The 17657-nt window shown below is 37.9% G+C and overlaps 1 protein-coding gene across 1 annotated transcript in view; it reads right to left on the bottom strand.

The window, feature by feature from the left end:
- LOC131041814 (protein EXECUTER 2, chloroplastic) overlaps positions 1 to 17657 on the bottom strand; it is a 77690-nt gene that overhangs the window by 51670 nt on the left and 8363 nt on the right. Inside the window, exons 2-3 of the mRNA XM_057975034.2 lie at positions 4402 to 4518; positions 4229 to 4294 (exon numbers count right to left, since the gene is read on the bottom strand). Of these exons, the coding sequence (XP_057831017.2) occupies positions 4229 to 4294; positions 4402 to 4518 (183 nt within the window). The remainder of the gene's footprint in view (positions 1 to 4228; positions 4295 to 4401; positions 4519 to 17657) is intronic.

Below are 17657 nucleotides of genomic sequence, written 5' to 3'. Positions count from 1 at the left end.
ACAAAAAAAAACCTAATTAGGGTTTGTTACAACCACCTTCTCACAAACCAATGAGAAAATAGGAACCATTGAAAATCATTTAATATCTTCCATTTGCTGACTTGGAATTGCCTGATTGGATGAAAGATGACCAAGTTGCCACCTCAACTTGCATTTGGCTTGTGCTTGTGCATCTTGACGTCCTCTTGCAATTTTGAACTCTTGCGGTTGAGATCTTTCTCCTTGTGAATCACATCTCTGCCTTGGAATATAGACCTTGTCTTGAAATTCCTTGTAGTTGTAGTTCCTTCCTGCTTGTTGAGGAATCCTTTGCCTTTACCATCATTGTATCTCTTTAGGAAAATTCACCTCCTTGCTGCAAAGTTCTCTTTGAAACCTGATTTCTTTGATAAGGACTACCTCTAAAAATCTGATAAAAACCACCACCTTTCTGTTGTTAAATTCATTCCCCAAGCACTTGCCTCTTTTGCTTAACTTGAAATCTGATTTTACACCTTCTTCTCTTACATGTTTTGCGAAGGTTTAATACTCTAGGTCAATCTAAATCTCATCTCACACGGTTTCCTTTGTATCCACTTGCAATCAATGGATCTTGGTGGAAATTCAATGAGGATAGGGATTGTTTTGATATTCTTTTCATCTTGCACCTTATTCACATCTTCATCTCCTTGGAGTCTTGGATCCTAACTTTGGTCTTCTTTCTTTCCCTCTCTTGAGTATGCATTGGTGATTCCTTTATCTTGATGATGATTTGTCTCCTTGAATGCTGTGAAGCCTTCCTAATTCCTCCTCCCATATTCTTTGGTGCAGACATGGTACCTTTTAAGGAGGTCTGATTACAATTGGAACTTAGAGATATCGATCCACTATAGATCTGGAAATTAAATTTCAGTCCCAAAATCCAGAGACGAAAGGGAGAAATTTTGCGATTTTACCCTCAAAGTATGATCACTAAGGCTGAATATATGTCTGAAGCTTCTTTGCCTGTAAATGATGAGGGCTTTGTTTGGTTGATCAGCCCTTCTCCTTCACTAGTCTGCTGTTGCAAGGTCTGCCTGGAGAAAAATTAAACTTGTGAAGTGAATGATTGTTGTTCCCTTCTTTTATAGACATGTGAAGAAGTTTTTTTTCCTTTTTTTGCTTTGATTTTCCTTTAAAGTGATTTGCAAAAAAACAATAAAGCTTGCTTTATTCGTTTTAATTTCTTAGCTCCTTTCTAGAAAATTGACCTCATGAAAGAATTATTCTTCTACCTGTAAGTTGATTTTCAACTTAACCTTACTTCTTTACTCGGGAAATTCGGCCTCCAAGTGGATTTTCCCTTTTACCTCACAAGGAATTTTCATGGACTTAGAAACTTTTTGCTCACTATACTCGGGAAAATTGGACCTCAAGTGGAATTTGTCTTCTTTATCTTGTGGATTTTTGAAGTCTTAACCTTCAACTTGGGAAATTCGAACCTTAAGCGAAATTTTTCTCTCTTTCCAAGTGGACTTGTTCACTTTGTCTTCAATTTTGGAAATTCGAACTCTAAGTGAATTTTCTCTTTCCGAGTGGATATTTTTACTTCTCTGAGGAATTTATTTTCATTCTCCTTGGTGGATTTCATACCTTCAACAAGATTTCTGACTGAGGAGGTCGGACTTTATTTGAAACAGGATTTTCTCATTTCCTTGTACAAAAAAGTAACCTCGAACATCCCAAAAAAATAGAAACTCCTAAAAATAGAAATTTCTAAAAATAAAAAAGCAAAAAAGCAGCTTCCTGGATTGGCCCCAAAATACCAAAAATGAAAAAGCAAAAAGCACAACTTTCCTAGAAAATAGGAAGTAGTCAGAATTGATCCCTAAAAATTGCGTTTTTACTCCTTTGACCTATCTGAGCACATCCATAGCATCATAATGTTCTTTTGATCATTCTTTCTCCTTATTGATTTGATGACCTCTCCAAATTCGATGAAAAACCCAAAAAAAACTTGACACTTGCACAGGCAAGAGACCGGAGACCAAAAACTAAGACACCAAAACACTACTCTAAAAAGCGAAAACTAAGGGCCCCATTTGCAATGGGGTGATGTATGCAAACGACACAACACTACCACTCCCCATCCCCATCTATCTCCTAACAATGACAATGTGATGAGTAAGAGTTGTCATACAAATGAATAGAATAAGCTACTTTAACAATTTCTCGGAGATTTGTTAAAAAGTGCTCAATTTTGAATTTTTTGGATGAAATCTAGCAACCCCTATGACTTAGCTAATATAGATGAAAAACATGAAACTATGTTGAAACAACAATCCTTACCACCACATGCAACAACTATCCAAGCTATCCATGATTGATGTGTGCATTGCACATTATATAAATAGTTTTGAAGTGTTGTTCCATCTACTTTTTAAAAGTCAGTCCTTGAATATTTATGCATTGTTTATTCCTTGTACAAGAACTATTTGGTGTATTATTGCATACAACAAACTTGAGTGGATCAGCCCACGTAGGGGATATGTATCACCTAGTAGTGTCATCTATCATGTGCATCTAACCTTTCAAAGATGAGGTGGTTTTTGAAATACCACTAATGGAAAATGGTGATCTTCTTCTTGAGCACACTTTCACGTGGGAGTGCCTATGTATCTGTCTGTCAAGATCTTTGAAGTGCCACTGGTGCTATGGGAGGTAAAAGTTACATGATTCCAGAAGCGATTCCAGAAGCGATCCTTGCTTCACAAATCGTGCCATCTACCCACCAGAAGACCAGTATACATAATTCCACATTCTCATTTCCTTGTCTGCACATTCAGCACTAGTAGAGCAGCTCAAAACATGGAATTGGATCAGATCTGGAAAAATGACAGGCATAATTAATCCACACCACTCTGCTGTGCTTCCAAAGCAGTTCAACTGGATCGCCAAAGGAAAAGATTCACCAAAGATTGGTTCGAAGACAAGTTTACACACTTGCTTCCAAGACTTGATGCGCTCAGGGCTTGCTTTCCTGGAGGGGTGGATGATCCAAGTGGCGACTTAAGTCTACGATCAGCATCAACCTTGTCAGCTTCTATGATCAGCATCAACCTTGTCATCTTTCCTTGAAGGACCAAGACTAACCACTAATTCTTGAAATCACTTATCAGAAACTACCAGAAGTAAAGAGTTGCATGTAGAAGAGTAAGAGTTTCACCTCCCATAACAGTTCCTTTGCCTTCTCCCTTTCACTAAAAACATGTACATATATAGATTGACTTATGGAGAGAAAGTAAACAGTCATTCACAACTTGAAGAAATTGTCATGTACAAAACATTCAGATTAATTAAATTCTGTTCTATATCTTTCTCCTGATTCATTGATGGATAAATATTTAGAGTTCTGACTTACAATACAACATATCTAACTTTCAACAATTTAAATTTTTGGGGTGTTCTCCACCAGCTATCTCCTAGAATCTGGGTCACTTGTGGCTTGGTAAAATTTCACATCTTTATAAATGACTTTGTTATATAAATAATTAGTCCTGATATTTTGATTAATATTTGGATGAGTTTTGGAAGAGCTAATAACTATCTTGATTAGATGCAGCAAGTAGGAATGTAATTGCCTGCAGTAGAACCCCATCTCAAGGACTTTGTATAATATCAAGTAATCTAGAAAGAGAAATCTCTGGTTTATGAACACCTGTTCTTGAGTTACATTTGCTTCTTGAATAATTCCTACAAGCCAGGATTTTATCCTGTGAATGCATAGATCATCCATCTCTGATACATCTTAGAAAATTTGTACAATATAAAATCATCTCAACAAAGATAATCGACTCCATTCTTATTTTCACAAAAGAAGAACAAAAAGTTATAAGCAAAGCACTATAATGCTGATAGAAATGTAGGCAAAACTGAGAAAAGACAAGCATAATCCATCAACAGAATTCACAAAACTAGAACAACTCACAATTAGAATGGAAATTTGAAGTCTACTCAAAATCCTTTCCAAAGTGAAAAGATAAAACTTAAGAAAAAACTCCCTCATTCTCCAAAAAACACAGAAATAATCTCCTTTAATCACCAAAAGAATGAAATTAAGTATCATAAACAATAGATATAGCATTAATTATAGATGCTCAATAGAGTTTTCAAAATAAAAAACAGTATCCCAAAAATTAAAAACAGAAAATTAGAAAAAATCATAATTATTGTAGAATTCTTTAGAAATTATAATACTGAAGCAACTTACCAGACCCGCACCTGCATCATCACGGAGTCGTACTGCATCCAAATAACGTTCTTCTTCTATTGCTTTCTGCAAAAGTTTGCAGGCATGGATTGAACCAAAACCAAATTTTCAAGTGAAATGATAAATCTATTCTTTTATTGGAAATTTTCAAAACTTTGAGCAATATTTTCTACCTCAAGCTCAGACATAACTTCAGCAACAGTGTCCTTTGCCATCGTTGCTGCAATGGCTTTTTTCAGCCGAAATGCTTCCTGAAAATCTTCACTCCCTACAGCATCATCTAGTTGGGACTATTTACAAGGTAGCATGCATGTTAGAAACGGATTCATTGATTTGATTTTGAAAAAGAAACTAGGATGTGAATAATGGCTCTGATATATCATATAATAATCAAAATTCAGAAACACAACATTGGATGGCTATTCACACTTCTTGCTCTTTCAAAAATTGGCATTCTACAAAACAAAAGGAGTGAAGGTTAGGGAATGATAAAGGAAATTTCGGCCAAGATGCTTTCTGAAAATCTTCACTCCCTATAGCATTATCTAGTTGGGACTATTTACAGGATAGCATGCATGTTAGAAACAGATTCATTGATTTGTTTTTGAAATAGAAACAAGGATGCGCATGAAGGCTCTGATATAATAATCAAATTTCAGAAACAAACCATTGGATGGGTATTCATACTTTTGCTCTTTCAAAAATTGACATTCTACAAAACAAAAGGAGTGAAGGCTAGGGAATGATAAAGGAAATTTTTGAACCAGTTTAAGGTGAAAGTTTAATGCTAGAGCATCAGGTAGGGTTTAATATCTACAGCAATGGAAAACAAAGCAACAACAAACACAAAATCTTGTTTGTAGAAATCATTCCAATAAGTAACAGATATACCAGAGGTAGGGGAAATAGATAGAGGTTATTATTGTAGCAAACAATAGGAAAAAAATAGCTCTTAAGGAACCATCTGTTATCCTCTGAAGGATTTCTGATCATTTTTATTTTTGGTGTTTTAAATTTTCGTGTTGACTACTTATATTAAATGAAGCACTTTAGGTGATCATAAGGTAAATAGTAAATTTTATTTGTATGTGCATGATGAGAATAAGAACATACAAAGAGTCAAGTGTGGAATGTCAAAAGGAAGGTTATTGGTGCATTCCAAATGTCTCTAGCACTTCATAAAAATAAGTTTGGGACAAAGTCCTAACTTGATGAAGGGTAGAAGCCATACACATGCCATTAATGCTAATTTAAATCCAATTGTGAGCAATTTTTCAGTTTGTAAATAATGTTAGTCTATACTAATGTCTTTCAAGTTTCAAGGTATTAAAGCCATGAAGCTTCTCTTTATTCACTCACAATCATTTTCCATAAAAGTTAAGTTCACAAGAATTCCTTCAGTTGCATTTTGATTAGGGACATTTACTGTAAATATAATATATTTCTGAGCTCTCTTTAGTGAGGTCTGAGTTCTATTACAGTACACAAACCATCTTATCAATTGGCACATATAAGTTGGAACAGTAAACTAAGGGAAGATAGAGTACACTGCTTGATTGAAACAAGTCAAAAAGGATTATTGGCCGTTTGCTTTGAGCACTGGCAGCATTCAGCACAATACTTCAACACTAGAATCTCAAATTGGTTAACCATATTTGCTAGAAACATTAGAAATCAGTCCTTACAAGTAATTTTTGTAGCATTGGGGTTCAATGGAGCAAACCAGTGAGTTCATTAACTTTTTCATTTGTTATGCTTTATTCAGGTATTATGTCAGCATTGTGTTGAAATAAATATGCTCCCATTTATTCCTTTTTTATAAAAAACATCATAATTGTTTCTTGAGAAAATTTCTGATTTTTACTCATCTTCTGGTAAATTCTTCATTGGCTCTTTGAGACGTTACAAATCAGTTTCTCTTCACAACATTAAATCTGAAAACATGGCAGGAAAACTTAGGGAAATATCTATAAACAAATATATATAGGTGTTGAAATTAAATAGCTAGTTCGAATTATTTGATGGCAAATATATATATTGTAATAACTTAAGTGATTACAATACTTGTAACTTGTAATAAAAAGGGCAGGCCCTATTTGGGCAATTGATTTAACTTGTAAATTGTATATGGGTCCTGACCCATATGTAACTTGTAAATTTAAAAGTATATCTTGGCGCCAGAATATGCAAGGCCGACCAAGGTTTATTGTTGACATGAATTCATATATAAGTAAGATGATTTGAGGATCACAAATCATCAATCACAAGCGAATATATATCTCTCTACCTTATGTGATCTGCTTCCAGCTGCAATCATCATCATCAGCAAAAGGATATTCATCAAAGGTGAGCGAACTTCAGTGAATTGGTTTCTTGTTGAAGCGAATCTGATCTAGGAGTGCAAATCTGTCCTAGGGCATCCAAACATCATATACTCTGCCGAATTTCTGTTCTTGTGGCTGGGCAAATTAGTATGGAATCTGAGCTGTGAATCTACCTTATATCTGGGCGAACTATTGATCATTCTGAGCTCCGTTCCAGACCCAAATCTGATCAATATTGTGGAGCAAACTTGTGCCAATTATGGGCGACTATGCTGGGCGATATTGAGTTGTCTAACTCACTAATTTAAGAGCAGCGATCATCCTCTTCTGTGGTGCCGAAACCCTACTTGTGGGATCAGCGGATTAGGGCCTGCACATCAGAGATTTAGATTGGGCAAAGCTCTGCCCTAGGTTGATGACTTAATCAGATAAGTGATCTGATCTTCATTGTACTTGTAATTTGCTCATAATTAAAGGATTTTGATCTGGACTTGATGCTGGGTTTTTTCCTCCAAGAGGGAGGTTTTCCCAGGGTATTCTTGGTGTCTTGTCTCTTTTGAGTGATTGCTTTGTGTTATTTCTAAGTTTTTAGATCACTAAAATCAACAATAGGGACAGTCCAAGTAGTTGCAAAAATACCTCCTGATAGGCCTATGAAAGGTCGGATAGATCTCAAAAAACTTGTAGTTACCATATCAAACAAAGATTCTTTCTAACTGACAAGTACAAATCCTGGGTGACTCAAATAAAGCTGAAATGGATTGACCTGGCTAAACTTACAGGAACACCGCAGATTTAGTAAGACTTGGCTACCATCTGAGTGAGAATAAAAGCACATAACAAGAATCCAAATGGGCAGTTTTCTTTTCCCCTCTCCTCCAACAGGTCATGATTGAAAGGTTAGAGAGAGGAATTAAGCTGTATGGAACTGACTTTTCATCGTGAATGGCATATTTGTGAACAAATTTTTCCAGTCAGCAAATATTTAAAACTGCAGATATGAGTTCAGAAACTTTTCTTAGATTTTTACTGGTGGATAACAATGAGACTCATTTTTTGTGAATTTTCCTATATATGAATTTATTTATTTTATTAACACAGTGCTAAGTACCACCCAAGTTGAAAGTTGACACCAACTTGCCAACTGCATGTCCAGATGCTAATCATAAAATTGCTTATGTCCAAACCCCACTTATATCTGTGAAGCCTGTCCCTATTTGCCTAACAAAAAGAAGCAAAAGGTAGAAAATGATTTAAATGAATTGCTCAAGAGTTAGATGAATCTACTTAAATTATTGACTTGGGAAATTGGGTTTCAGAAAAAAAAACATGTAGAAATTAAAATAATAAAATCAATAGGTCCAATGAATGATGTCTATATGCATTAAACATATGCCAAAATCCACAAGAAATCTCGAAACAAGATTTACATATTCAAGCTTCAGGAAGAATAAGTCAATTGGGATGTGTTGACCATTTCACACATCGCCCCATCAGGATGGGGGCCCCCCTCTTGTTTTTTTGGTTTTGCTTTCTCTTAGCTAGGTATTTTCTCTGCTTGCTAGGTGTTTTGAGTGAGTTAGTGGTCGCCTGGGCTGGGTAAGTTAGGGTTTCCTTCGGAGAGCTCACCTAGGGTTTCTTTCAAAGCTAAATTTGACCTAGACTTGGGAAAGGCATGTGTTGTCTGCCTTAAACCCTAATGTTATCTTAGAAGGATCTTGCCTCTCAGGAGTTAAAAAATGGATAAATTGTGCAAAAGGGTTGAAGGTTGTAAGTCAGGATAGGTCAGGGTTGTTGGTTTGTGAGTCAAAGTCTTGTCTTTTGTCGAGTCGAGGTCGATTGAATAGAGCCAGTGACAAAGAGAAGATTCAAGAGGCGATTTAATGCATGATGGGTAAAAAAGGGTAAAGAATTTGAACCAAAGAACAGGAATTTCGCTCCTGGCCCTTCCAAAGGGTCCGGAGCGAAATTTCACCAAGGACCCAAGATTTCACCTGAGTCAAAGAATTGTTGAGCGAATTGGCAAGGATATGGAAGGATATGCATCAAGGGATGAGTCTGGGGTAAAGTCAAGTCAATTTTAGGGGAAATTATGCCAAGAATAGGAATTTCACTCCTAACCCTTCCAAAGGGTCCAGAGCGAATTCCTCTACAAGACACTCCACCTTGACCCAAAGTATGAGCTAACCCATTCCTAGGCTTGAATGAAGGGAAAAACACTTGTTTGAATAAAGAAATGTGAAAAACGAAGTCAGGATCATGGCCTAAGGGTGGATTTCACTCCTAACCCTTCCAAAGGGTCTAGAGCGAAATTCATGCAAACCCCTATTTTTCATTAAACTTGAGCTATATGAGCAGCTTTGCATGATCATGATGGAAGAAAGCCTAACAAAATGTGTCCAAGACATGAAATGGAGAAAAGAGGTGAAAGATTAGCTCAAAACTAGGATTTTGCTCCTGACCCTTCCAAAGGGTCCAGAGTGAAATCCTCATTTGACCCTCAATTTTGGCCTAAGGCATTGAAAATGAAGATTTTGGAGCCAAGTGGATGGCAATGGACTTGGATGTGGCGAAAGGAGAGCAAATTTGATCAAATTTTGAAGATGGATTGGATGAAAGAGGTAGGAAATCAAGCAAAACTAGAATTTCGCTCCTGATCCTTCCAAAGGGTCCAGAGCGAAATTCTTAGAAGAGACCTTTTTCCTCTTTGTTTGCACTAAAAGTCTTGTTCCTTGGACATGGTGGTGGTAAATGATGGGTCATTGCCTTTTGAAGTGATAGAATGTGAAAGAGTGAAGGATTTTTGACCAAGACAAGAATTTCACTCCTGACCCTTCCAAAGGATCCAAAGCGAAATTCATATTTCCTCTATTTTGCTCTTTAACTTGACGAAGTGTTGACGTGTATTTTGTACACTATCAAACACAGAATAAAATACCTAAAGGTACCTTATCCTCTCTTGAGTAAAGCCTCTGATTGTTGAAGATATCGCGAAAAAGGATCAATCAGGATGACTTCAAGGTTCTTGTATGTAGGGTCTCTACGTGTGGATAAGCTCTTTGTGGTATGATGTGATTTGCTGGAATCACAAGGGGACTTACATTTGATGCCTGAACTTCTGATTTGCTTTGAATATTGCTGGAACACGGGATTTTCACTAGCTTAGATTTGAAAAAAGGAAAAAAGATGAGGGCGAGGAAAGGATCTAATCCTAACACTAAGAATGTAAGAGCAATGAATGATCTTTGATGAAACTCTAACTAAGTCTTGTTTTGACATCATAGGAACATCTCCACAAGGCTAGTGCGATCTTCGAAGGAAAGTTTTATGATGTTCAAATCATCACTGCAGGCATAGACACCATCAGGTTGATGCATATCGATGAAGAAGCGACAATTGAAGTTAAGCTTAAGCTGAATGATTCCAGTTGACTACGCAAGGCAAGTCTGCAATCAACAAACTGCTAGTAGTATGGATAAACGAATTTCACCATCAATCAAGCACATTTCTTCCACTCATCTAATCATAAAATCAAACATGAGAAGTATAAAGACCATGCAAATTGTCGAATCGACCCATAAATTTCACCATTTCTTCAATGAAGTTACAAGTCTTTTACAACAACATCTTGGCAACAATCTTTGCCTTCTCTCTCTACTCTACTCTAATTGCTATTCTCTCTCTATCTTCTAACTGCTTTCTATTATTTACAACTCTCTCTAATTCATTCCCTTTACAAAATGAAGAGTCGAGGTTTATATAGTGCCCTCAATACAATTCGATGGCTTGGATCAATTCGAGATCAATGGCCAAGATTCATCAATGAAAACCCTAATTAGGGTTTGTTACAACCATTACATAACATTTAATGCTTGACCAATGATAAAATTGTATTGCTTGGACACATGTCCCCTCTAGAAAAATCGACCCATGGATAGCCGAGGTAGGTACATCGGAGTTTGTGCCACCTTCCATGAGTTAAGTACATTGAATCTGGACATGCTGAGGTGGACCTCACTGATTGGAGACGTGATGACTAGGATGCCACCTCGTCTGACACTTGGTTGATACTCAATTTGGTAGCGTTGAGAAGTTATCTTTGATTAACTCTTCTAAAATTATTTGCTTCTTCAACGAGCCCTTGTCCTAACTCCATGTGTCCTTGATGTGTAGGATGATGATGTACCTCGCCTTGGAACGCTGGATTGAAAGAGGTCGCCCCTGTCCTGGCTTGATCGTCCCAGCGAAGACCGTCCTTGATCCGGCTTGATTTTCCTTGATGAGATCTCCATTTGATGCCTACACAACATTTCAAAATTAGCAACATGATTTTGCAATGAATAACTAGATTAGAGATTAAATTTAGGAAACTTCATAATAAGTCCTTGAGTTATCATTTCCTAAACGACGATTGAGCTATTAGAATTCAAAATTTCAAAATTTAAGGCTATGACGATCAAAATTCGAAATTAAAACAAGGGATCTTGTCATACCTTACTTGAGAGTTTAACTCTAAAATGCAAAACAAAGGAATTCGCCTAGGCACAAATCAAAATTTGATGGCTTCAACGTGATCTCTCTCCAAATGAACGTCCACTTTAGCAATTCGCCACCTTGGGGGAGGAGTCTTCAATGTCTTGAAGATAACAAATTCGCCTTACTTGAAACAAACACGCACTCCTCTTTGATGATAATTTCGCACCTTGTTTTCTCCAAAATCGCATATGAAAGAGGATAAAATGATGATTTGAAAATGAAATAAACACCTCCCTTTATAGGCGCTCACCTTCACATTGACCCTAGGCCGACTTTGGTGAATAAGGCAAATTTAAAATAAACTTAAAGGCTGACCTTTGTAAAATGAAACAAATTTTAAATCAAGCGCCCCATTTTATTTATAATTAATTAATTTAATGCCCATAATTTTAAATAAACTCGATTTTTTAAAAGGCAAAAATTAATTAATAAAGACCCATGCGCTAATGTTAAATGCTAACTTTAATTAGATTTCAAATTTATCGATTTTTTCCTAGCATTTAATAAAATCTAAAGAATGTTTTAGCGCCAAATTTGGAAGAGGTAAGGACACAAACCTATCGCTCTGGTCCCTGACTAAGGGACAGGAGCGAATTTGATGTTTAGTCTTGATTCTCTTGCCTTTTATGTTCAAAACCTCCATCCTCACGTTGAGACTGGCATGTTTGCCAAAAAACTCGAGCTTGATCGTCTTGATTTGGTGGATGAATGCCCTCTAAGGTGGATATCGCCCTGGTCCCTTGGTGAGGGACAGGAGCGAACTTCATGCTCTGGCCAACATTTGCTATCTCTCAAGCTTTACTCCTTGTTCATCACCTTGCAAATGATATCCTTGATCTTGCGAACCTTGACTTTGACGTGATCTTGAAGGAAAACGAATGATTTAATGAAAATCGCCCTGGTCCCTTGATGAGGGACAGGAGCGATATAGCTTCCTTGTTCAAATTGATAGTCTTTTGACGTTTGAAACCTTTGCATATCATCATCTTAAGACGCCTTAGACCCTGTGCAACCATGTACAATCTTGACTTGGCATGAATTTTGAATGAATTGGCAAATATGGTGGATATCGCCCTGGTCCCTGACTGAGGGACAGGAGCGAACTTCAATGTCCTGGGCTCATGCTTGCTTTCATCAACTTGCCATTGCTTTCATCGTGTAAAATGAAGTCCCTTGGTCCCCTTTGGACACTTGAAATGTGATCAACATTCAAAATCTAAGCTTTCATGAAGATTTCGCTCTGGTCCCTGCCTGAGGGATAGGAGCGAATTTGTACTTTCAAGCTCAACTACACTTTGCCAACTTCCAAATTTATCTTCAACGGTCTAGTTTCACCCTCCTTTCTTGCCTTCAAACTTAAAACTTGCTTGCTTTTGCCTGAATTTTACCTTATGAAGAATTTCGCTCTGGTCCCTGGGAGAGGGACGGGAGCTACAATGGATTTCGCCCTGATCCCTGACTGAGGGACAGGAGCGATTTTGCATTTTGGTCTATTTTTCCTCATGTTTGTGCCTTCAAATTATATTCAACTGGTAAAAAGCACTTCCTTGGTTCTCCTCAAGTCGTCAAATCGTTCAAATCTTTCAAGGACAAGGAAATTTTGGATTTCAAGCTCCGGTCCTTCAGTGAGGGACAGGAGCGATTTTTGCCCTCCAGGCCCAAATGCTTCACTTTTCACCATGAAATGTCTTTGCTAGGGAAGATATCATCCTGCCTCATGCTATGAATAAAAGTTAATGTCCAAAAAAGGTCTAAAAATGTGCATATAAAGAAAATCGCTCTGGTCCTTCAGTGAGGGACAGGAGCGAATTTGACCTTCTAGGCAAAAACTTCATCATTTCATTGTTTTTGATCAAGTCTGGATGCTCTATCATGCTCATTTCGTCCTTCACCATGCCTTTGATGTCTCAATTCGTCCAAACACGGTCAGGAATGGCTCAAATAAGTATTATCGCCCTGGTCCCTTGGTGAGGGACAGGAGCGCTTCGCCTTGGTCCTCCTGAGAGGGACAGGAGCAAAATTCGCTCTGGATCCTCAGTGAAGGACAGGAGCGAAATTTGACTTTTCGAACTCTCTATCAGGATAATTTTTATGGAATATAACATTTCTTCTTTCTTATACTTTAAGTTATATTCCATATATACTTTCAGGATGTTTGAGAGTGGTTTCAGACCTCCATGAGTTATATTGCAAAATCTAGTTTTTTGAGGTTTTTCAGTTTCCAAACTTAGTCAAATTTCAGGATCAGGACATTCCAGACTTAGCCAAATTTCAGGATCAGGACCTCACTCAAGCCGGACTTGCTACCCTATTGATCACCTGGGCGACACTCAAAATGCAAAGGCTAGCTAACAAAACCCTAAAAGACCAAAAAAAAAAAACCCTAAAAAGCAAAAAAACATGGGTCCCCATTTGCAATGGGGCGATGTGTGAAAACGTCACAACACGAAGTTTGGAACTTCTAAGGCATGGTTTGGAGGACTTGGATGCATATTTGCCTTGGAGAGGAGGTTTGAGGCGATGAAATGATGGAAATCAACCTGGAAGGAGAATTTCGCTCCTGACCCTTCCAAAGGGTCCAGAGCGAAATCCTCAATTTGACCTTCTTTTTTGCCTTAAGCCCTAGGTTGACCTTGTCTTGAGCTAGTTTGATGGTGGATTGCCTTGATTATGGTGAAAGGAGCTTGAAATTGATCAAGTTTGAGGGAGAATTGGATGAATGAAGTGGAAAATCAACCAAGAATGAGGATTTCGCTCCTGACCCTTCCAAAGGGTCCAAAGCGAAAATCCCCATAACTCTCATTTTCTTCCTTGTTTTGGCCAAGTTTTTGGTTTCTAAGGCATGTTGGAAGGTGGATTGATATGTTCTTGCCTTGGGAAGTGATTGAAAGCATTAAAAGGTGAAGATTTTGCCTAGAATATGAATTTCGCTCCTGACCCTTCCAAAGGGTCCAGAGCGAAATTCTTCATAAACCTCATTTACTTCCTTGCTTAGGCTACAAACCTTGTTCCTTGGGCGAAGAGTGATGTATTTTTGCCTTGCAAAGAAGATTGGAGTTGAAAAGATGAAGAGTCAAGCCTAGAATGTGGATTTCGCTCCTAACCCTTCCAAAGGGTCTAGAGCGAAATTCCCCAAAACCTCTCTTTTCTCTCAATTTTATGCCAAGACAAGTGTGGGTCAAGGTGAATTAGGATTGGAGATGTCCTTAGGCATGACTTTGAGTTGCTAGTAATCAACAAATGTGAAGGAATTGAGCAAAAACTAGGATTTCGCTCCTAACCCTTCCAAAGGGTCGAGAGCGAAATTCCTAAGAACACCTATTTCCCCTTCAAAACAAGTCAATTTTTTGGTTTTTATGGCCTAGATAGGAATGGAGTAACGTTTCCTTGACCTTTGAGGTGAATTGAAGTGGAAGAATGAAGAAATGAGCTCAAGAGCAAGGATTTCGCTCCTGACCCTTCCAAAGGGTCCAGAGCGAAAATCCTAAAACCTATTCTTTCTTCTAAATTTGGGTCAAGACAAACCTTGATAAAGGTGAGATAAGTTTGGAGAGGCCCCTAGGATTGCCCTTGAATGGATTGTGGTCACCAAAAATGAAGATTTTAAGCTAGGACAAGGATTTCGCTCCTGACCCTTCCAAAGGGTCTAGAGCGAAATCCTAAATAGGTCTTGTCCCTAGCCATGATTTTGAGCGAATTTCCCCTTTCAGGCCTTTTGGGGGTCAAGCAGATGTTGTCATGTTGAGAGATGGATCCAAAGGTGAGAATCGAGGAAGAACAAAGTGAGAAGAATGGAGCTAAGTAAGAGAAAACAAGCAAGTAAAGAATTTTGCTCCTGACCCTTCCAAAGGGTCCAGAGTGAAATTCTCAAGATCACCTAATTAACTCATGATGGATGCTAAAAAATGAATCCCTAGGCTTTGGAAGAGCTAAGACTAGCAATACTTACCTTGAGGAGCGATTCGGAGTGAAGAAGTGATACAATCTGAGCCTAATCATAGAAATCGCTCCTGACCCTTCCAAAGGGTCCAGGGCGAAGTCCTTAGTAATCCTCATTCTTCACCTTGGTTGAAGGCAAAGCTCATAATGGCAATAACATTAGAAGAAGGGTCAAGATGGTGGAATCATAATAAAAATGGAGAAAAGTGGCAAACATTAAAGAAACATCAATATCTCCTAGGCTTGTCTATGCCTCTTCAAGAAATTCACAAATTAAGCCACATTCAAGACTCATTTTTCCCTCTCATGAGTTGCTAATCAAACCTCATTTGGGTAAATAATGCAAATCTCCCTTAATTAAACATTTGTAAAATGTGTTAAATCGATTTTTTAAGCCTTAAAATTCAAAATTTCACCCTTTGCCACCCAATTATATTTTTTAAAAGCCTTATGGCTAGGTCAGCCACCTTAAGGATGATTTTTTTAAAAATTTTATTTGTTTCTCTAGGAGGTTGGCCTCTTCAAGAAATGAAGAAATCGCCATATAAAGGAAAGAAGGTTTGTGAAGCTTTAATCATTCATTCATTTGTGTTTTTTCTAAAACAAATTTTAGGAGCAGAAATAGCAGAGCAGATTGCAATAAGAAGGCGAATTTCTGATCCATAAAGGCTGATTAAGAGCTGAATCAACAAGGGCGAACCTGAAGTGCAGATCAAAGATTTTTCAAACCCTTGGAATACCACTTGGAAGGAGGGTGAATCCAGCAGAAATCTCCATTTTTTATCCATCTTTTCAAGTTGATAATTAGAAATCGAAGGTAAGGTGTATAATCTGATTTTTGATAAGGTATTGAAGATCTGATTCAAGTCTCTATTTTAAATTTTCTTAAGGTTAGGTCTTCAATATCTAGTTTAATTTCTAGGTGATGCAAAGTTTGGAAATTCTTAATTTTTAAGGTTTTATCATTTCAATTTTTTAAGGAGTCTCAAGTCACCTAGCTAAGGTTCTACACTTCAACCTAACTTAAGCCTTTTTTTGTAGGTAGCAAATGGCAACCCCCAAGGCGAGTGGATCCGCTACCCGGCAGGCTCTCATCAAAGAAGATCAAAAGAATGACAATTTGGAGACAAGGATCGTGTCCAAGTGGAGCAATATTGGAGACACCAACTTAGGGAACTTCAATGTGAAGAAGTTTCGAGAAGCACCCTACATCGGCAAGCCATCACCCATAGCCAAGAAGATAATTGAGAGTGGCATCATCAAGGCCGCAGGCTTCCCTCCCGCAGTCAAATGTCATGAGCTAATGATCGAATGTGCCAGGCACTATGATTCACATTCAAGGACAATCGTAGCCGAGGATGGAACTGTCCTGGCCTATCTTTCAGAAGAAGCTATAAGTGAAGCTTTTCATCTCCCGAAGCCGAGAGATATGATCTACAAGAGCTTGGAATAAGCTAGGTCTATTTACGAAGATGATCCTGATACCTGTCTGAACTTAATCAATAAGAATTGGTTACTCAAGAGTAGGCCTCACTTGAACAAGATACCTAATACGCCACACAGAATTGATTTCCAAGAGGAATTCAGAGACTTGATAACCATGCTCAATCGGGTTATAGGTGCCTCTCAGGCCTTCTTCTTCGACAAGTGGATGCTCTTCTTTATTCAAGTGATCGTCCAAGGAAAATGAATGTTCAATTGGGCCAGAATTATTAGCAATAACCCAAATGTGCAGTTGAGGAGGCTAGTCCCTACTAAGTCATTTTACATGAGTTCCTATGTTATATATTCTTTAGTCAGAAATTTTGAGTATGCAGGGCTACCACATAGAGGAGTTGTTGGGAGAGGGACAGGAGAGATAAGAGCATGTGATTCTTATGCTCAACTGCATCATCCACCTAAGAATGACTACAAGCTAGTCAATGACACCTTCACAATGTATATCACTAGGACATTGCAAGGAGGGATTCACCATCGACTGACTTCGGAAGCACGGGAGCTCGTGAAGAAACATGGTGCATGGTTCATTCAATTTCCAAAATTCACCTACATCAGGGTCCATGGATGTCCTTCACCTCCCTATATGTTGCCAAGGTATCCTACAGACAAAATAATATTACTTGAAGTGACTAGATAGTTGGCAGCTTATGCTAAAGCATCAAGACATAAGCATGGAAATGGTATCCCCGTACCTATTTTATTGGGAAATTCAATTGAAGTGTGTCCTAATTCTCAAGCAGCTGAAGATGCAGAAAAGGAATTATCTCTGTATTCATTCACATCCTTTGCCTCAAGAGAGAATTTTGATCCTCATGGTCATATGGAAGAGACAGTTGGGAAGAAGTACAGACATGAGTTTCAAGTAGAGGACTTCTGGATGAATGTTCAAGATGATGTGGAGGTGAAAAGAAAGATGCATTCTAGATTACCCTTGGATCTTATCAGGAAATGTAAAGTTTATAGAGTAGCCGATCAAGCACAAGACAGTGGTAGATATCTCCAATCATCCTATGAGAAGGAAGATAAAGAAGTGAAGATAGATTGGAATGAGCAAGAAGTTGCAAACCTGAGAGCATTGATGGACCCAATTTTAAACTGCACTCGCAGATGGGTGGACGTACAACATCAAA

Source organism: Cryptomeria japonica, chromosome 7, assembly GCF_030272615.1.
Source record: "Cryptomeria japonica chromosome 7, Sugi_1.0, whole genome shotgun sequence".
NCBI classification, from domain to species: Eukaryota; Viridiplantae; Streptophyta; class Pinopsida; order Cupressales; family Cupressaceae; genus Cryptomeria; species Cryptomeria japonica.
Note: the sequence above shows the minus strand (reverse complement) of the source record. Positions and strands in the feature narration are given on the sequence as shown.